The sequence below is a fragment of the Annulohypoxylon maeteangense genome, assembly GCF_022496945.1.
Source record: "Annulohypoxylon maeteangense strain CBS 123835 unplaced genomic scaffold GGS22scaffold_4, whole genome shotgun sequence".
In the NCBI taxonomy this organism is placed as follows: Eukaryota; Fungi; Ascomycota; class Sordariomycetes; order Xylariales; family Hypoxylaceae; genus Annulohypoxylon; species Annulohypoxylon maeteangense.
The window spans coordinates 1977403-1996326 of record NW_025953251.1 but is presented as its reverse complement, the minus strand read 5'-3'; the positions used below and the strand labels follow the sequence as shown (position 1 = coordinate 1996326).

The 18924-nt window shown below is 46.7% G+C and overlaps 7 protein-coding genes across 7 annotated transcripts; 2 read left to right on the top strand and 5 right to left on the bottom strand.

Annotated features, from left to right (window-relative positions):
- Positions 1-174: 174 nt before the first annotated feature.
- On the bottom strand, positions 175-2266 carry GGS22DRAFT_157690 (Prp19-domain-containing protein). The gene is made up of 5 exons (XM_047960534.1): positions 2112-2266; positions 2009-2053; positions 1489-1927; positions 978-1435; positions 175-915 (listed from the first exon to the last, which is right to left on the bottom strand). The coding sequence occupies exons 1-5, from the start codon at positions 2125-2127 to the stop codon at positions 440-442; spliced, it is 1434 nt and encodes a 477-aa protein (XP_047821472.1). The 5' UTR covers positions 2128-2266; the 3' UTR covers positions 175-439.
- A 234-nt stretch (positions 2267-2500) lies between these two features.
- On the top strand, positions 2501-3444 carry GGS22DRAFT_112180 (Oxo-4-hydroxy-4-carboxy-5-ureidoimidazoline decarboxylase). Its single transcript, XM_047957984.1, has 2 exons — positions 2501-3208; positions 3296-3444. Exons 1-2 carry the CDS (start codon positions 2699-2701, stop codon positions 3347-3349), a joined length of 564 nt encoding a protein of 187 aa, XP_047821471.1. The 5' UTR covers positions 2501-2698; the 3' UTR covers positions 3350-3444.
- GGS22DRAFT_112177 (uncharacterized protein) lies at positions 3273-5885 on the bottom strand. The gene has a single exon (XM_047957983.1). The coding sequence runs from the start codon at positions 5372-5374 to the stop codon at positions 3908-3910; it is 1467 nt and encodes a 488-aa protein (XP_047821470.1). The 5' UTR covers positions 5375-5885; the 3' UTR covers positions 3273-3907.
- A 4813-nt stretch (positions 5886-10698) lies between these two features.
- GGS22DRAFT_198823 (putative MFS multidrug transporter) lies at positions 10699-12823 on the bottom strand (the record flags this gene model as incomplete). Its single annotated transcript, XM_047966190.1, has 7 exons — positions 12598-12823; positions 12410-12543; positions 12227-12350; positions 11974-12163; positions 11866-11900; positions 11493-11822; positions 10699-11437 (listed from the first exon to the last, which is right to left on the bottom strand). The coding sequence occupies exons 1-7, from the start codon at positions 12723-12725 to the stop codon at positions 10699-10701; spliced, it is 1680 nt and encodes a 559-aa protein (XP_047821469.1). The 5' UTR covers positions 12726-12823.
- Positions 12824-13436: 613 nt separating this feature from the next.
- GGS22DRAFT_198821 (uncharacterized protein) lies at positions 13437-14894 on the top strand (the record flags this gene model as incomplete). The annotated part of the gene is made up of 2 exons (XM_047966189.1): positions 13437-14200; positions 14253-14894. Exons 1-2 carry the CDS (start codon positions 13541-13543, stop codon positions 14892-14894), a joined length of 1302 nt encoding a protein of 433 aa, XP_047821468.1. The 5' UTR covers positions 13437-13540.
- Positions 14895-15785: 891 nt separating this feature from the next.
- GGS22DRAFT_112156 (serine hydrolase FSH) lies at positions 15786-16784 on the bottom strand. The gene is made up of 4 exons (XM_047957982.1): positions 16677-16784; positions 16602-16620; positions 16464-16541; positions 15786-16396 (listed from the first exon to the last, which is right to left on the bottom strand). The coding sequence occupies exons 1-4, from the start codon at positions 16716-16718 to the stop codon at positions 15873-15875; spliced, it is 663 nt and encodes a 220-aa protein (XP_047821467.1). The 5' UTR covers positions 16719-16784; the 3' UTR covers positions 15786-15872.
- Positions 16785-17242: 458 nt separating this feature from the next.
- GGS22DRAFT_186465 (uncharacterized protein) lies at positions 17243-18914 on the bottom strand (the record flags this gene model as incomplete). The annotated part of the gene is made up of 2 exons (XM_047964462.1): positions 17243-18750; positions 18821-18914. The coding sequence occupies 2 exons, from the start codon at positions 18912-18914 to the stop codon at positions 17243-17245; spliced, it is 1602 nt and encodes a 533-aa protein (XP_047821466.1).
- Between the last annotated feature and the right edge of the window lie 10 nt (positions 18915-18924).

The window sequence follows — 18924 nt, the reverse complement described above, 5'->3', positions numbered from 1 at the left end:
CGTACATAAACGTAGGTACCTAGGTACAAAGTACATGGGCACTTCAATGACGGGATTTAATAGACATTCTAGATATTAGGTTCCCATCTAGTAGGCGTATAAAAAACTTCGAAGCCTTATTATTCTTATATCCAATGCTTCTTGCTCTTTAATAGAAGATGGAACTTATTTTCTACCAACATTTCGCACAGACGACACCAACAGCTGATTTATACACACCACCTAGCAGGTACTTAAATATTTGGGAAACCTCCAATCTGTGAAGTATCACGATTCATCATGTTGATGTTTTGCTTGTAATGTACATGGAAAGAGCTTGAATTACCAGCTGTGATCTTACTGCTGTAACAAACTCATTTTGTTTTGGTATCCGATCTTGATTCCCGTATCTCCTCATTGTACCCATAGCTCTCGAATATGAACGCCATTAGCCGGACCATTATTCCTTGGCAGCGAGAACACTAATTACTCCATCCCCGTTGATTGTCACCAGCTTGTTCGCGTTTGCGGTCCACTGAACATCGACTGCGCTGACAGCTGCCCGTAAAGGTTCAGACCAGGACTTGGCGGATTTGTTATAATTTTGTACTGTTACTCCGGAGGGACCTGCTGTTGCGAGGAACTGCTGTGATTCGTCCCACGCTAGACTCTGCACTGCGCTACCGGTATCAAGAACCTTAACCTGCGCAGCATCACCTGACTTGCGCAAGTCAAATATACTGACAGTTGTCTGTCCCTTGCCTGTGGCTGCAAACCAGTAGCCATTCTCGGAGAAGGTGATCGCCTGAACGGGGGCTCCGAGAGTGAACGAGGCGCCTTCAAGTCCTGTAGTGGTAAAGTAGGCTGTAATCTCACCAGAATTAGTGCCACAAACAAAGAGATGGCCATCAGGATGGAATGCGCAAGTAGTAAAGACTAAATGTACGGTCAGCAAATATTATCGGAAAGGTATATCGTACACATCGCCGAAAACGTACCAGAATTAGTGAACACGCGTCTAACACGGCGCAAGTTAACTAAATCGTAGAAGACAAAGCTTTTATCCGAACCAATGGATGCTAAAATTTCTTTGCTAGGATGAATCGAAAGGCCTGTAACAGGGCCAGCATGGTCGGAGAAAGACGCAATTTCACTGCCATTCTCAAAGACTTTGACAGAGCCCTTGGATGTAGCAAAATAGACCCTAGTGCCATCCCATATCGAACTTGTCACAGGCTCGTTAACTTGCAATGAACGTTCGACCGTATCCGAATCAATCGAGTAGATTGCTACATCGCCTTTTAATCCACCGATAGCAGCATATCCCTCCGAGACGCTAACCGTTGTAGCCTGGGGCACGGGGAGAGAATTTGTAGTGGTAACGGCGAACGAAGCAACATCATCTGCGGTTGCCCATCCTTGAGGGACAGCTCGCTTTTTCCGAGTTTTCGATAACCTATTAACATATTAGCTAGGTAAGAACCAATCATGAAAAACCATGGTACGAACCGAGCATGGAATTCGTCCACCTTAGCTGCTAGATCCTCAGGTAGAGTCTCCGGGTCAAGAGTCATAGCGTCACCATCGCCTGCGCTGCCTGCTGACACAGTCACCTTAGATAGCGCGTCCCGGGCCTCGTCACGCTCCTTCGTTAACCTTGCTATGACGCGAACGGCAGCATCATGTTGGTAAAGGGCTGTTGCCAGCTCCTCTCGCGTCCGCACCAGCTGTTCTCTAATATTGTAAGTTTCCAGCGCGAGTGCGTCCCACTCGTTTTGGAAGGTTGAAAGTAAGGAAGGTATAGAGGTAAGAGTGGGCGGTCGGGGTCGGACAACTCGAGATGATCGTACGGGAAGAAGGTCGTCGAGGGTTAGGTCTTCGCCGCTCACTGGATCCTTTCCATTCTCCTCGATGTATTTCTCAATCAAACGCTTCTCAAAGATGGCGCCTATAAACAGCATCAATATTAGTAACTAGGTAGATTACAAAAAGAAACAAATAATAGTCGTCCTTGTAGAATTGGACCTACCAGAAAGCTTAGAGACGACAGGCTCTTGGGGAGCTTCGCCAGAAACTATTTGATGTTAGATTTGTAATACCAATATCGACTAATTCTGTATGGAAGAACTTACGGGCACACAACATCATGAATAGCCTTGAATTTGTGTGATAGTCGTTTAAGTTTTGCTGGCGATGTTGGCGAGGCTGAACTCGATAAAATTTCCAAGGTTCATATGTTGCCTTGCATGCGCAAGTACATGTAGAAGCTTCACAAAATCAAGCGCGCTATGTTGACTTTAAATTGATTGGCTTAAATTTCCTCTGGTCTGCCGAGATTCAACCATTTACATTAATCGAAGATGCTCACAAAATGAACCGTCCTTTACCCGAAGATCTGGCTAGTGTCGGCTAAAGTGGGGCTCGATCACATGCATGGGCTAGCGTTTACATATACATGTATGTACCAATGTACCACAATCCCACATTAAACCCACCACAAATCAATAGCTCAAGTTGAACTCAAACCATTACATACAGCATTGAGGTTTCGCGCGGCACTCCGCGATGGATGATAAGCTCCAGAAAGACTCAACTACCTACTCCAAATGATACAAGTCAGATCCATGGATTCTTCTCAGATATTAGAGTAGTCCTGTCCCATGTGTAAACTACAGTAACCTTATAGAATCCAATACCGGTATCCACCCACCTACATACAATGGCGTCTCCAACAATTCTACCGCCTATCTCCTCGCTAACTACTGCCGATGAGGAAACCATCAAGTTCGCTCTCGATATTCTCTTCGAGCCATCCACAGATCTTCACGACCTAGCGATCCCGCCAATTCGTGATAGCCCTTCATTTACCTCGTACGTGTCTCTCATCAAGCATGTTGGGGCTATCATGTCACAGCTCGCACAATCTTCGAGCCTAGATACACGGAAGAGACTACACGGAATTCTTGGATCGCATCCACGATTAGGCGAAAAGAAAGTCGAGAGCGCCCAGAGTCGGGCTGAACAGGCACATCTCAACACGAACAATTCCAAGGAGAAAGAAGAAGAGGCCACAAAGCTGAAAGCCCTAAATGATGAATACGAATCCAAGTTTCCTGGGCTGCGGTACGTCGTGTTTGTGAATGGTCGGAGTCGAGTAGTTGTTATGCAAAATATGCGAGAACGTATCGACCGCGCGGATATTCGGGCCGAAGAACTAGAAGCTATTCAGGTAGGTTAAAGAATACCCGCCGAGGCATGATTGTAGGTGTGAAGAGTTCGTGTGCACTAACAGTTTCGGGCGTGACCCCTGGCCCAGGCGATGGTTGACATTGCTCTAGATCGAGCGAACAAATTGCAGGGCACTATCTAACGTACTGTCTGGCTCTATTGGGGGTTATATTTCTCCTAGATATCTGTTCTACTAAGGGTGGGTGAGATTCATAATTATTATCTCTGCATTTGGCAGGGAAATCAATCCATATATCGACCGGCTTGCAAAGACATAATAGGTACCAGTAGTGTGCTATATATCACCCCAAGGATTGGGCACAACCAAATCCATGGATATTCCCGAATTTGCTCGAGATGCTCCCATGTACCCTCCTTCCTTAGGACTTTGCGGGAAGGACAAACAACAGATCAGCCCTATGCCTGGGTATCTTTGGAAGCGTTGTCTTTCCCCGCAGCCTTTTACTCAAATATCGAATCATTGGAAGTTGCCGTGAGGCCGTAGCAGGTTTCTAGGTATTCCCACGCATGACGCATTTGGTATCCTTATTTTTCAAACCAATCTTGTTTCCATCGCCTAATAACCTTAGCACCCCTTTTTTTTTCTTACCTCCTTTCATTCGGGTTTGAGAACACCTAATCATCCGAAGGTTATCGTTAAGCCAGCATGCCGATAATCATATCCCAAATTCCATACTCCCTATGCTATCCACCGTATCCCATCTAGTTCGTCCAAGTATTCTTCATAGAAATGTTCTCCACTACTCGCTTCGTCACTTCCCCCACTACCCTCTGGTGATCGCGCCCCGGAACCAAATAGCACGCCGAAATCTGCGTATACATCGTCCATGTCATCGTCTGAGAGGTCTGCATATCGGGTCTCGAGATCTGGTGACGGGAATGAAACTTCATCTTCCTCATCATCCGCCTGTAACGGTAGGTAAGGGGGTCTTCCAAGGACATTCGACCGCGCCGATGAAGGGAGTGGGGGCGTCGTCGTCGGGCTGGGAGTTGTGTTCTCTGAGCTACTTGCGGAATCGCTCTGGTCTGTGGAAGTTAAGTTAGGAGGTGATGGGTGGAAGGCCGTCGTGTGTGGTCGCCACGCCGGCGGGATCGGGTGGTCGTATGGGTTAGGTGCGAGGCCGGGGAACCGTGCCCCCGTCGAACTATTTGAAGTAGTCACCAGCTGCAAGCCGTGACTCAGCAAATTTCCTCTAGCAGCCATCCCCGCGATTACCGTGTGACCCCTGAGCACGGCGGCATGGCGCACGCCGATGCGCACCCTATTAAGGATAGCAGCCTTACGCACGAGCGCACTCTGACGACCAGCCCTCTTCAATGCACCGACGGCTGCAAATTTAAGGAAGCGGCTGAGTACGGGCGTATCGTCACCGCTCTCGCGGTTCAATATGTGGGTCGCGGGCCAGCTGTACGGCTGCGAGAGCCGACTCGTTACCAAGTGGAGTCGCAGCCGCCGTTTCTTGCACGATAGTTCTCCCGTGCCGGGCCCGTCTACGTCAGTCGATGCCCGTCCCCGCTTTGCCGGCCGGAGGGCAAGAGCTGACGGTGTGGCGAATGCTTCGCGGGGAAAGTAGAAGGTCGGCGTTACCTTCGCTCCTTCCACCCGCGGTCTCGCATCCGGAGTAGCTGTCCTTAGGGAACGCGTAAAAGGCGATCCATCTACTCTAGTTGGAGATGACGGGTTGCTACCACCACGCTCTTCTCTCTCTTCGCTATCGATACTAGGCTGAGATTGAGACTGCAGAACTACGGGCGCCGAGTTTGCCTTTTTCGGCTTCGGCCGACAATCGGCCGGTGCCGTCGCCGTCGCCGATGGGGATGTCGGAGTTGATGTCGGGAGTTGACATGGCTGAAGCTCTATCTGTATCTTCGCTAAACGAGATCTAGAGCCAGCTATCCTGCAGCCCACATGGTTACGACCGCTATTGCTGCCGTCGCTACTTCCGCTATTACAGCCATTACCGGCTTTTAAAACTTGGTAGACATCTGGTGGTGAAGGGGGCGCCGACGCGCTGATTCTGAAGTAGCGCGGCTTGTTGCTGTTCACCAGACTCTGCTCGTCATCCGGATGATGTGCATGACAGGAGGTCCAAGGTATTCCGAAGGCTTCCAGGGACGTCTGGTGTGCATCTAGCTTGATGACCATAGTCGCCCTGTCTACCTGGTGCTAAAACCCCCTCTTTACCATATGAAAAGGGGCGATTATTGAATTAACGATCAACAATAGAAGCTGTCGAGGGTGAAGGGATTTGCTTCAGGTTGGAAAGTATGTCATGGTCGCGTAGCTAAGTCTCAAATACCTTCGATGACCTTGGATACGGTGATGCCCTCGACAATATTTCGCAAACTAATACCTATGCCACGCCCAGCTCGGAACAGTTTTATTAGTTTATGATTATCGTAGACGTCCTGTGAGTCGCGGAACTCCGGGGTTTGGAACCATGTATATCTCATCAAACTCGAAACGCCACCGACGCCAGATAGGTGTACCGGGACCAAACAAGAGGCTCTCTCTTCCGCGCGCGTATCGAATGAACGTGAGATTTATTAGGGTCTGTATGGCGTACAAGAATTATCGTCGCCGACTTTCAAGTCTCTTCGGGTTGAAGGTATACAAATGTATATATGTAGTTAACCAAAGGACGATGGGGAGGAGAAAGCCCCGAAACTGGTGAGATTGGCTGGGGTCGCTTAATAAGAGAGCAGAGGGACGGAAAGTGGAAGATCGTCGTTTGTCTACGTTAAACCCGGGGAAGGGAATCCTAGTAAATACTTAAGATGGAGGTGTTGGTGGATATTTTCGGGGGCGGGACGATCCCGACCGCTGTACCGTGTTGCTTCTCTCTTCTTCTTCTTTCCTCTCTTTCGTTTCTTGGTTCTTGTCTCGCTCTGCTGCTCGCCTCAAGCTACGAAATGCTACGTACGGATCAGGCTAGTTAGGCTAGTTAGGTAGGCTAGTTTAGGTATCCCAGGCCCCGGCTACGAAGTACCTACCTACCCTAGGCTATGCTAGGGGCATGCTGCAAGTGGCACGAGGCGCAGATCCGGCATGGGTTGAGAACGAGAGAGGATGGATGGGGATGTAGGTAGTTAGGGCGCCAAGGTACTTAGACGATTGGGTCTGTCAGCCTCTATGAGAACGCGATGGACAAGAGATCAGCTGTGTAACTTACGGCCCTAAGCAGATTAGCAATTGAGAAGGACCGAAGTCGTCGTCAGCGTCAGCGCGCGATGGGTTAGGTGTCGCGACGGCAGTCTGACGAACTGTTTTGGTAGCGAAAGGTTTCTTCTCCCGGTGGGAGAACCGTTAACAACGTATGTATTTGTGAGCGCTGAAAAGGCTTCTGACTGGCGCCAACCATACTAGGACAAGGTGGGAATGGGATAAGTATGTTCATTGGTGTAGGGGGTAGTCTGCCGGAAAGATGCCGGGGAGGAATAAGGAGGAGCCTCTTGTGCATCATACACATGAAGGCCGAATCATGTGGATGTAGATGTGGATATGGATGAAATCGGGGCGCAACGTAAGTCGCTGAAAATACAATAAGCGAAAGAATAAGAATAATATTTACGAGCCGGGTATCAAATGTGGGATAGGCAATGCGAAGAGTTGGAATCGTAAGATCGGAAATAGTATTCTAATCATTAATAAGAGACGAACGATCAAATTCAACAATAGTCCCGACGTTCCATATGGCTATTGGTGACACGTCTTTTTTTCCCTCTTTTTTTCCCTCTCCTCTCATGAACAAAGTCGGGGATATTTTCCCAAGTACGGACTGGTACATATGCAGGGACTGACAATAAAATAGGTACGGCAGGCAAGTCGTGAGGTCGCATCCGCCAGATAGACCGTACTAATACGTGCGGCCTTAAGAGGGCTCGCCAAAGCCGAGGTTGCTGTTGGACTCTTACAGTGTCAAGCTGTTCCTGGAAACCCTTGCTAACTCAAGTCTTGGGCTGAGAAAAAGATGACCGGCCAAGAAAGACCTGCAGCGAAATTGTTGGTAATGTCATGAGATGGTCTGCATTCCTTTCTTAACCAACTTCACCTATCACAGCTAGGAAACCGTATATATTTTTGCTGTCGCTGTCGTATCCATGGGCGTACACGAGAGGTTGAACGGTCAACGAATTTGTACTAGATTCACCGAAATCCAATCGCGTTTAATTCCTTGTAAGAACGGCACACGGCGCATGAATACAGCGATGTCAGCCAACGAATCCCCCCTGACAGACATAATATTTTTTTTTCTTTTCTTCCCCCCAGTTAACACCAACACCAATGAATGCACAGCAATTCTTTTCCCCTCATTAACATACATATGTACAGTACTTATGGAGAAGAAAACTCGCAGTGCAGTCTGACAGTCTGATTCCCCGGAGTTTTTGAAAGCGTTAGCTGGCTGAGGACGGGCTATCCTCCGCCTGGCAGCCCTGCCAGCGTTCCGTTCTTTTCTTTCCCCACATTCTACTTCACCAATCCCCGTTTTCGCGACGACACGAGGTTGCGACGTCGTATATATGTATGTACCACATACCTACATTGTACTGGTATCCTTCTCGGCTTAGGCAAACGACGGATGTCGTGATAAGTCATATTGCGCCTCAACATAGCAGCAGCCAGGATAAGTAATTACTCCCGTCTGCTTGGAGAGCAAGGGATTCTGCATAAAACCTTTGTATTGGTAGGTAGCATCCCATTGATGACAGGATCTTAAAACTGGAAATGATAGTTCAAGATGAGCTGACTGCTAATTAATCGTACACAGCAAGATGAGCGTGATTGACACCCCTACTTCTGAGTAAAGACGTGTATGATACTCTAACATGTCCAACTTACCGAACGATAGCACCCTGCGGAAATAGTTAGGAGCCACGATTCCTACAAGTGGAAATCGGCCAGATCTGGGGGAACGGGGATCACCGCCGAAAAGAGAAGAAAGCGGGGATATCATACTGATACTACCCAGCATGTAACAGCTATGTACAGTACTTTTACCAATTACTGTATGTTATATTGTCTCTTCGGCGTCGGTCACGATTTCTTTACCTCTCAACATCCAGGGCTCTTTACCCCAGACATTAACGAGACACGATGCATTTCCATCCTCCCCTTACATATTTCTCTACATTATCCAGAGGGGAATAAGGGAATTTCTCGGCCATCGTCACATAGATGTGTACCAACGCCATGTGATGAATACCAGTGATATGTGGACACATTCCTGGTACAGCCTATTAATATCTGCACATTCCGTCAATTGATGAAATGTCGCCGGTTTCACTTTGAAGGAGCCAATCGTCGGTGAGTCGATCGTCAGCATCACTTCTAACTGAGCAAAATTCGGAAGATCACGCGGTCGAAAAACTAGCACAAATAGTACGGGAAAACAAAGTATGGGAGGAAAATGGAAAAATATGAATGGCTGCTCAAATCCTAGTTGTCCAAAAGGGGAATGCTTCCATTCTCGCTTCCATCGACCTTCTTCCAATCAGACCCTGTCCATCTACATAAGATGCGAATCGAGTGTGACGGCTCACAGCCTAGAGAGGTCGTCTTGCAGCTTGCGCTGCAGTTGGCACATAGATGCACCTTTGTAACAAGAAAAATAAATAAAAAGAAGTTACGTATAACCACGTTTATTATATGTATACCTTCCACGTATTCGTACTGCCGGTTTAACGTAGCATCAGCTTTGAGGGGTACCATGGGACGCAACAGTTCGCCTAACATGCTTAATAACGTTGGATAGGTATAACTCTGTCTAGGTATTCTTGCTACGATACTCGGTTCACTTCATCTAGATCACTAGGATGTTACGAGCCTCAATAGGATAAGTCCGAATCGAAATCAGTTCTAAAGACTCTTCCGTCTTAAGAATTAGTTGAAGAGATAGCAACTGCCTCTCACCGCCGAATCGTGAGTCCAGGGAGCCAGCAATCTTGCCAAGTCTGGAGATCAAGATCCCCATGGGGAAAGGTCATGCGCATTTGCGATTGGGCACTGATATTCCCCAGCCACGATTTAACTGACATCGTGTTTAATAGGAGGGTGAGGCAATGTTTTAAGATTATACGCCGCCGGTCCGGGTCGCTCGAATATAAACCACCAGTCAAATAAATAACAGCACCAGGGAATAAGATGTGTGTGATACAGCATCCTAGCGCTTAATGAGCAAGCCCAACCAGCTGGCACGGCACGTGTGCGCGGGAATAACACAAAAGCTTGATCTTCGAGTCACGATTCTTAGCTAACCATACTTTAATTATTTCCTTTTGCTTTTGATTCCTATTCTCAAAGCCCTGCGGAGTACTCCGGTAGAAAGTAATAAGAATTTGGCAGCAGCCGCATTCATACCCAAGGTACCTAGGTAGGTAATCATGTGAGAACACCCCTCGAGAACTTTCTGACTGCATTGATTTATGGAAGGAGATGTTGGCAGTGATTATATGACTGGTCCTTTTCTTGTAGCGATGTTCGTCGCCAGTAGAAATCGGGGGCCACGCAAAATGGTTCATGAAATACCAGCGCTCCAAAAGTACCATTATCATGAATTTTGAGTACAACAATAAGTGAGAATAGTACAGTATAAGCACTAGTTAAGACCGACTGGAGTATGACAATTACTTGGCTTGATGCTGTCGACAGATGATAGATGAAGCGATAACAAATGATAGTTGTCTCTAGTAAGACAACATAGACATCTCAATCTAAGCGAACTGTTGAGTCATGAGATTATAAAATGAGTCTACACGGAAACCCCCCCAAGAAAAGTGATTGGGCGAACGATGTCTCTAACACATCGGCCTTGGCATGGTGTATATGTAGCTCAATGGCACTGCCATGGCGGGACGCGTAGCCCATTGCATCAAGTAACCAGATACAGGAACTCTGCTGTAACCCGTACAGATGGAGCAGTGTATATTCCAACGAGAGTATGTACTAAAGACTAAAATTTAGATTCATACCTACTTACCAAAGAAGATGTAAGCAATTTGTAAGACTATTAAATTTTTAGGAAATACCTGGGATGCTTTAAATGATTGTGTTCTAATTTGATTGAGCGGAGAAGGAGAAAGGCGTGGGAAATACAGTTCGGGAGACATCAAAGCTCAGTCCTACCCATACTTCGTAAAATGATATTACCTAGATAACTTTTACATCTAGTTAGAAATAATAACTTACTAGGTGTATTCTAGGGCTTTGAAACCGTAGCTTTATAACCTGAAGGGCGTAGTTGTTATCGACAACTCTTATTTGCGTAGGTACTACTAGGTAACTATCGGTATCTTGATAAAGGGGCTAGCTAGGTATTCAAGGAATTTCTGAGAATCAATTGGTCGGACGCATCGGCGCTCTTATACCCAGTTTTTCTAGAGTTCATATGTAGGTATTAGTGAATCTCTTGATCTATATCCAATATCTTATTTCATTATAAGTGTTGGTAATCTCCAATTTCCTGGCAGTTATGCCTCTGCCATTTCTGTGAAGGCCTCTCCACTCCCACGATCCTCACTTTGGATTTTGTTCTTCAATGAACGCGTATGAGAGAACCATAGCAGAACTGCGGTGATGACACTGAGACCTGCAAATGCTATCAATGCTTTGAATTCCAGGTCAAAGCCATCACCATATACCCGGCCGACCCTGATCAGCTGGTCAGGGGTTAGCACTTGGGCAGCTGATCCCGATGATGCGGAAATGGCTTGTATTTGTTGAGGCGTGAGGAATTTCGGAAGCTCCTTGTTAAGTTCCGACTGCAGCACAGATCCGCATATCGCCAATCCAATACAGCCTCCCAGAGTTCGCCCCATGTTCCCGACTCCCATAGCTCCAGCCATTTCTTTCTCGGGAACCTCAACCTTCAGGATATATAGCAATGTAGGTGTCATAAGTCCAAGACTCATCCCAATAATCACTTGGTACCCAAACTGGGCACCTGGCACAGCGCTGTCGACTGGTAATGTACTCATCAGGGTAATTCCAATAAGATTTAGGCAACCCCCTAGGATGGTTAGACCCGGGGCCCAGAGGCGGTGTCTTCCTACTAGAGAACCAGCTACCAAGGCTGTGGTTGGAGATACCAGTGTGAGTGGTAGGAGAAGAATGCCGGCCCGTGTTGCTGTCTCACCGTTCACGTATTGGAAACGTTGAGGTATTTGAATGACTGGAACGTAGAAGGTGAAGCCGAGTAACAATAGGTTCCTATGACAGAAGTTAGTTTCGTGCCCTATACTCACAATATTCTGGTAATACCCACAAAAACAATAATACAACCACAGATCGTTTCAACAGACCAACGGGGAATAGACTATCCGTGTTAGTGTAGCGGTATGTCCACCACTCCCACATAGCGAACACAAGTAACATTGCGATGCCGCTCACTAAAGTTCCGATAATGACACCACTGTTCCAATCGTAAGCCTTGCCGCCTTCCTGTAGTGCGAAGATGAGGAGAATGGCCCAAGCTAGGGACAAGAAGGCGCCAATGACATCCATAGTCTTCATCGATTTTCGAACTTGCTGGCTTGACTTTCCACTGTTCATGAATTTTCCGAGAATTACGAATGCAACGGCAACTCCAGGAACACTTTCAAGAAATTGTTAGTGATATGTTCTGTGCGTCGTGATACTCAGGCAACGGGACTTGCTTTAGCCAAAATATCCACTGTTAAGTTGTTAACACGACGTTAGCAGAGTTCCTCGCCCACACTGAAGATGCTGGCGACACTGTGACTTACCCGCCATGTACTCCTATCTGATATCACGCCTCCGAGAATTGGGCCTAGTAAACTTGCTAATGCAAAGACGGAACTGAGAATACCTGTACAGATACCAAGTTTGTCCATCGGGACCACTTGAGCCAAGATGACGAATGTAAGAGAATACATCCCAGAACCACCAATTCCCTGGAACGCTCTGAAAATAATCCTAGAAGAAACATCGCCTTAGTCTTTGATCTGGGAAGGTACCTAATGTTTGAATATGACTTACAATTGAACCATAGTCTTGGAAACGGCGCAAGCGATAGAAAAGATGCAAAATACAATATTGGCCGATAATAGAAGCCATTTCGTCCCGAATGTGTCGCTCAACTTGGACCATATGAGTATAAATGCTGGGATATGGTTACTAGATGCTTCATATTTTGAAGATAGAAACGTTAAGTCTATTTACCATTAAAAGTTAGAAGATATGCGACGACGATCCACCCAGCATTGCTTAAGTCTTGTAGGTCGTTTGCTATGTGGATGAGGGATGTGCTGACGATGGTTGTCTCGAGCGAGCATAGGAAGAGCGATAACCAGAGTCTGTAAGCGTGTTAATAAGAGAATTGTATTAAGTCTCCGAAGTTATAGAGTTACCCTAGGATGACGAGGATCAGTTGGGAGTTGTGCAAGACCTCTGGAGAATCAGGCGTGTAATTGGTAACGATTGTAGTTTCATTGGCTTGAGGCTCTTGGGGGGCCATCTTGGTCTCTGATTCACTCATGGCGAGAGTTTAATCTGGAATGATACTCTTTGCTATACCTAGAAAACAATCGACTTTGGTAATAGATTGCTTCTACTCACGAGAAAAGATGAGTGACGGGCCTTGTTTTTAGCGGCAGATTTCTACTAGATGGAAATGAGATGGCATGCTCCTCAACAGTTGGTTGGCTAAGACGTACGTATTGTGTACGTACTTGGACTGTTCTACCAAGCAGTCACTGAGAGGATTGAGTGCTCCTCCATCCAATAGGGATTTCGTTGTCCCGATTGTGGTTGTTCGACATTTTCTGATATATTTTGAAAATTCACAGTTGGTTGCAGACTCCACGTGGGCTAAGTGGATAAGTCTCTAGAGATGAGCTGAAGTTAGCTGCATTGAGGATGTCGAGGGATCATGATCCAGGCCTTTTGGAATAAACACGAATGCTTGGCTTACATGAGGCTTAAACCTATCGAACGATGCCAGACCACTAACCCCTGCCGATTTTTAACATAAGATCAAAGATCCTGTGCCGCACGTGGATATCGCCTAAGATTTTGCTTATGGTTGGAAATTAACTACAAGTCTTTGTACTTCGTAAGTACTTCGGGTCCTCTCGAGAAAATATGCTTACCTAGGACCTAGAACCTAGGACCTAGGTATGTATGGTTCACTATCACGATAACATACGATTATAGGGGGGGAGGGAACTCAGCTTTGAAGAGAGGATAACTTCTAAAAGCCGCAGAAAGCCACTAGAACTCGAGAATGCGTGCAAAAGTGTGCATCAGTACACTAACATTCATTCATACGAACAATCTTTATTCTAAAAGATAATGGCTCCAAAAAGCAGTGTTGATGACCTTGAGAAGCCAAAGTCCCTCCGAGTAGTAATTATCGGTGCGGGAATCGGGGGTCTCGTTCTCACCCAGCTCCTTCGAGGAGACCCCAAGTTTTCTGTCACTGTTTACGAGCGGGGAGGTAGAGATGAGGCAGCAAGTTCTTTGACTGGCTTCCGCATCCTCCTTTCCAAGGAAATGCTCGCCGCATTGAGGGCTCAGCTTCCAGCATCCGTCACGGAGTTATTGGAAAAGTCTGTCGGCGTTCAACCTCCTCGTGGTCAGCATATCGCATTGCTAGATCACAAATGTCGTGTGAAGTTAGGCATGACGCCGCCAGACTTCCGTGATGCCAGCTGTGTCTCGAGGTGGAAACTGAGGACGGCTTTACTTGAGGGGCTAGACGATGTGGTACACTGGAAGACCGAATTCGAAAGTTTCGAAGTTTTGGGGAATGACGCTGTAAAGGTTCACTTTACGGATGGAACTTCAACGGAATGCGATCTCCTCATTGGGGCGGACGGAGCAGGGAGCAACATCCGAAAGCAACTCATCCCTAGCTCAAAGAGGGATACACTTGGCAACACCGTCTTATATTTCAAGATGCCTCTAACTCCAGAGACAGAGAAGATGATGCCGTTCGGTTCAGGTTGTCTTGTAAGTATTGATACCTTGAACTACTGTCGCTTACTAACTAAAACCTGAAAAGATTATGGGTCCGCGAAGTTCAATGGTTGTCTCATACTATAAAGATAAACAAACTCCATATGGACCTTATGATCTCGAGACTCTCGACCCTGAGGGGTCATATTTGATGTGCGGACTGGGTTGCTACACAAATGAGTTCATCGACCAGAGCAAACATCCCGATGAAATGAGTCCGGAGGAATTGAAGACAGATTGGATGATCAGGACTAAAGACTGGCATCCCCTTCTCCGCTCATTAATAGCGATGGCTATTCCCAATTCTGTATACGTGGCTCACGTTAAGACCCAACACAAACTCAAGCCTTGGAGGTCTCGGAATGTGGCACTATTAGGAGACGCTGCACACAGTATGACTCCCTATCTCGGTAAAGGTGCTACTTCAGCCATCGCCGATGCGCTATCGCTAGCCGAGCACCTTAAGCGCCTAAATGCGCACAGTACTAAGACTCTTCCTGCTGTACTGGATGACTACACCGCGGGTATGTTGAAGGACGGGTTCCGAATGCAGAAGAAGAGTAAAATGGTTCACGATGTTGTTTTCATGGGTACCAACCCATTTTTGGGCCATTGCAGAAATGGCCTTCTTAGAATCTTGGGGTTATTCGTCGGAAGTAGTGATGATAGGGGCACAAGAACAGCTTAGGGGCTTGATGGGGCCATGTGTTACGACTGACTGTCAACTCTACTCACTCCGATACGGACGGAGTAATCCACGATGTATTCTAATTTTATTGTATTTTGGGCATCTACTTAATTCATTTCTTCTGTACCTATTACTATTTATATACATTATAATAAAAACGTTGTGGAAATTATATTCTTCGCAAGTTTACTTTGCCTATACCTCAGAGGTTGACTTGGGACCGCCTAAAATAACCCGTGGTTAGCACTACGATCCCCTAAAGCACACCTGCAATATTTATGTATTGTACCTAGTAGGGACCTAAGGCTTCACTTGGGTAACATGCATAGTGCTGTAGGCACCTAAATTATAGTACAACCCCCCCACCCCCTAAAAAAAATCCCCAAAGATCTTCTATCTCTCAATACTAGGTACCTAGTATATCATTGACCCTACTATGTACTATTGCTTTTAATATCCTTTTTAGACCCTTTTTTCATATCGCTTGTAGAGTAATGGAACGAGACATAAGTTGTTCTCTAGGACTGTAATTCAGGTAATAATGATACTAAGTTATACTGGGCTTAGCGTGTTTCCAGGGGCTTCTTTTAGGCGACCCAACATGATTCAAGAAATTTCGCGCACCGTATTTAGCTTACCTAGTACGAAAATTTAGGGTAAAAATTTAGATAATGCGATGCGGGCGCCGATGACCTAAAGCCGTGTAGATTAGAATGTTTTTTTTTACTGTCCAACGTTTTTATTCAGTGCCTAAGAAGGCATAAATTATAGCGGTTATCCACTAGAACTTAGCGGATCAGTCGCTATTAGGTCTTAGTTTTCACCTAGGCTTAATCTCGGGTAGCATGAAATAATCGCCCACTGCGACAATACCTAATCATTTTCGCAAGGTTTAACTTTTGACAATTCTCTTTTGCTATCTCAACAACTACTAGGTATACATTTGCTATGGAACTATTAACTACAGGCGCTTGAGACTCAATGGCCGCACATAGCTCGCTCTATGCCCTTCTGCACGGTCCTTGACATATCTTTTGTCACAGCTACCCCACGTGGAATGTCATGACCACTGTTATGGTCATATTCCAACCTGTTTCGTGGCTCGCACATGTCCTTCAAGTTTAGACTATCTTGATACGCAGGATCTTTACGACCGTAAATATGAACTGTAGGTATCTTTATTCTCTTGTTTTTTCCTTCGAGATCCTGTGGATTGATGCGACTCCATAAGCCATTACTCTCAGAGACGGATAGCGCGCTACTCCCGCAGATGAAGATCGCAAGACGAAAGGGTGGAGGTGAGAATGGATTCAAGGACTGATGAGCGAGTAAGAATGATCCAAGGAGGGATGCGCCTTGAGAGAAACCTATACATCCATCGAATGGACCGTCCTCGTCTACTATCTCACTTAGAAGTTCTATGGCTTTGCGATGCGTAGATGCTCCTAAACAAGGGTCGTACCACGCCTTGTAGATATCGCGTTCGAAGACTGAATGAATTCCTATGGTAGACCTCTTGGTAAATATATCGTCAAGCCATGATTGTTTGTATATTGGCAATGTGTATACCTGGTGCTGGCGGAACTTCGTGTTCTCCCTCATAGAATTCGAATTCGTGGTTCTTGCCAAGAGCTTGTCGAAGGGGTCCTACAGCTGTGTCAGTATCTGCGTTGGCGATTCGAATATCGGGTTCGTGTAGGCACCAACCAGTTTGAATTTCGAATATCTATCACGCCAGTGTCAATGATGAAGAAATCGAGATCTGCCATGATTAAAACTTACATCAGCACTCGTCCCCATACCATGCAAACAGATGAACCTCATTTTCAAGCTAATTATTACTATGTTGCCCTTCTCTACCTAGGTAGGTATTTTTCATGGAAGAATTTGATATTTCATCACTTGTAAAGGAGAGAAGACTGAAGATGACACAACATAGAATGAATTTCCTCGAAGCTATAGCTCAACTCATCGACAGATCACTTATTAAACTTGATATTACACGCATATCATACATGGACAGCCCCTGTAAATCCAGGACGTACTTTGTAAAGTTTGCCTAAAAGGGCAAGTGGGTCAGAATAAGGCTGAGCTAGCACGGAAGATCATCTTATCTATTGGTTACACGACAGCTATGCGGGTCATACAGATAATTTAGCCACGAACCTATTAAATCCGAGTGTGGCTTCAGAATCGTCCGACCGAGACAGTCTTTTTTCTTCTTTAAAAGTGGGCGGGTGTCGCCTAGGAACTTTCAACACAATCCTTCTCGCTTAGTTGTTATATTCTACTAAGATTTACGTGATGTTATACATCAACGCCACATGAGTGCAGATGTGATACCTATTTTAAGCTCGTGTGCGAAGCATGCCGACCATCTTCCAGCTTAGGTATCCCACAACTGCGGTCGAAGCTATTGCGAGACTTGTCAAATCCCAGTTCTGGGCCTTCCACGCAGACATCCTCGCATCGGCAGTCTGCAGATGCATCGGTCGACGCCTGTGACCACTTTCATCAGCTAAGCTGAAGAGGTGGTCATAGAGCACTTCCTCAATCAAATCGGCTCCGAATTCCTTCTTCCGACCCGAGATTTGAGCGATGTGGCCCATGCGGCGCACATCCTGCGCGATCGTACCATTCTCATCTTGCAGCAAAACACGCGACTTCTCCAAGATCTCATTTTCGGAGAAATCTGCCTTGTCAAGCGCCAGGCCTACCCCTGCTTCTTGAATACGTAATCCATTCAGTAGTTGGTCGAAGAAGAACCCTACGCTTAACATGGGGGTTTCGTGGAATGTAGCCTCGTTCACGCTGCTACCACCCCCATGCGTCACGAATAGGACGGTTTCATTGCGGGCCAGGACGGCCCGCTGAGGCGCAAAAGGTGTAAAGAACCATGAAGGATGGCGATTATCGAGAATATCTCCTATCTTGGACTTCCCGTAACGCAGGGTCTGATCACGAACGAAGAGTTTGCATTGGACGTCATTGGCTGCCCAGATGATGCCGTCGATGAGTCCCTCCTTGAGGAGTTCTGAGAATGCTGCGACAAATTTCTCGATATCGTGTGGGGCTACTTGGATATGGGTCCCGAAAGAAACGTACATCACACGACGATGATCTGCGAAGAACGCCTCAAGAGGGCCATTGAGGGGCTCGAATTCTTCGGGTAGAATAGGCCCAATAGGAGCAACAAGTGGGGGTAGGTCTTTTGGGGTTTCAAGGCCCCAAAAAGAATTAACAAGCACAAGATAGTCAGGCTTCTTCAGGATTGGCAAGGTGTAGTTGACACCAGCTTTCCGCCGCATTTCTCGTACGAACCTAAGATATGGAATGACGGCTGACAGTGCTCGTAGGGGTCGGCAAGCGGCGCGTATCCTCGTCCAAACAGAAGCATGCTCGCTTGTTAGCGCGTCGACCTGAAATCCTGGAAGCCCTGGGATGTACGAAGCGCCAACCATAGCGTACGGCATTTGAGGCCAAACGGTAGCAATTGGGATTCCGGTCTGGTGCTTGATATCCCGGACAGCAGAATCGACGAAGAAGTCAGCCACTATCACATCAGGTTTGAAGTCTTTGCAAATATCCTTGAGAAAGGAATAGTCCGAGGCCCAGAAAGCATCCACGTTGAATTTCGGGCGGAAATAATCACGGTAGTTCTTCCTGATGTCGGAATTCTGCATCTGGAGATAATGAGCAGACTCAGTTTCAGCATCCATAGGCGGCCCCATAGTGTAGACACCGGACAAGAAGCCGAACGAAGTGCCCTCGATCCACTTTTCCTGACCTTGGTGAGTTGCTAAAGCCACGCGATGACCACGAGCCGACAAGATGCGACCCAGCTCAAGGACAGGCGCTATCCGCCCAAAGAACAACGTGCTAGTTAGCGCGGGGTGTCTTAGGGGCTAGGAACGGGGAGAACAAACCCGCGTGCGTAAATCCTCCGGTCCCAACAACTAAAAGGATAGCTGTATTGGTCCTAGCTCCGTCACCTTGGCTATCGTCCGATGTAAAAGTCATAGCTGAAAGT

Bases quoted from the DNA above. Each gene is read 5' to 3' on its own strand.
- GGS22DRAFT_157690 (XM_047960534.1), bottom strand. The intron at 1,928-2,008 runs GTAGGTCCAATT...TGCTGTTTATAG, and splicing joins TGTCGTCTCTAAGCTTTCTG to GCGCCATCTTTGAGAAGCGT. The intron at 916-977 runs GTACGTTTTCGG...CCGTACATTTAG, and splicing joins ACGCGTGTTCACTAATTCTG to TCTTTACTACTTGCGCATTC.
- GGS22DRAFT_112180 (XM_047957984.1), top strand. From the start codon at position 2,699: ATGGCGTCTCCAACAATTCTACCGCCTATCTCCTCGCTAACTACTGCC. The intron at 3,209-3,295 runs GTAGGTTAAAGA...CCCCTGGCCCAG, and splicing joins AAGAACTAGAAGCTATTCAG to GCGATGGTTGACATTGCTCT.
- GGS22DRAFT_112177 (XM_047957983.1), bottom strand. From the start codon at position 5,374: ATGGTCATCAAGCTAGATGCACACCAGACGTCCCTGGAAGCCTTCGGA.
- GGS22DRAFT_112156 (XM_047957982.1), bottom strand. From the start codon at position 16,718: ATGAGGTTCATCTGTTTGCATGGTATGGGGACGAGTGCTGAT. The intron at 16,397-16,463 runs GTATACACATTG...GGTCTACCATAG, and splicing joins CGAAGTTCCGCCAGCACCAG to GAATTCATTCAGTCTTCGAA.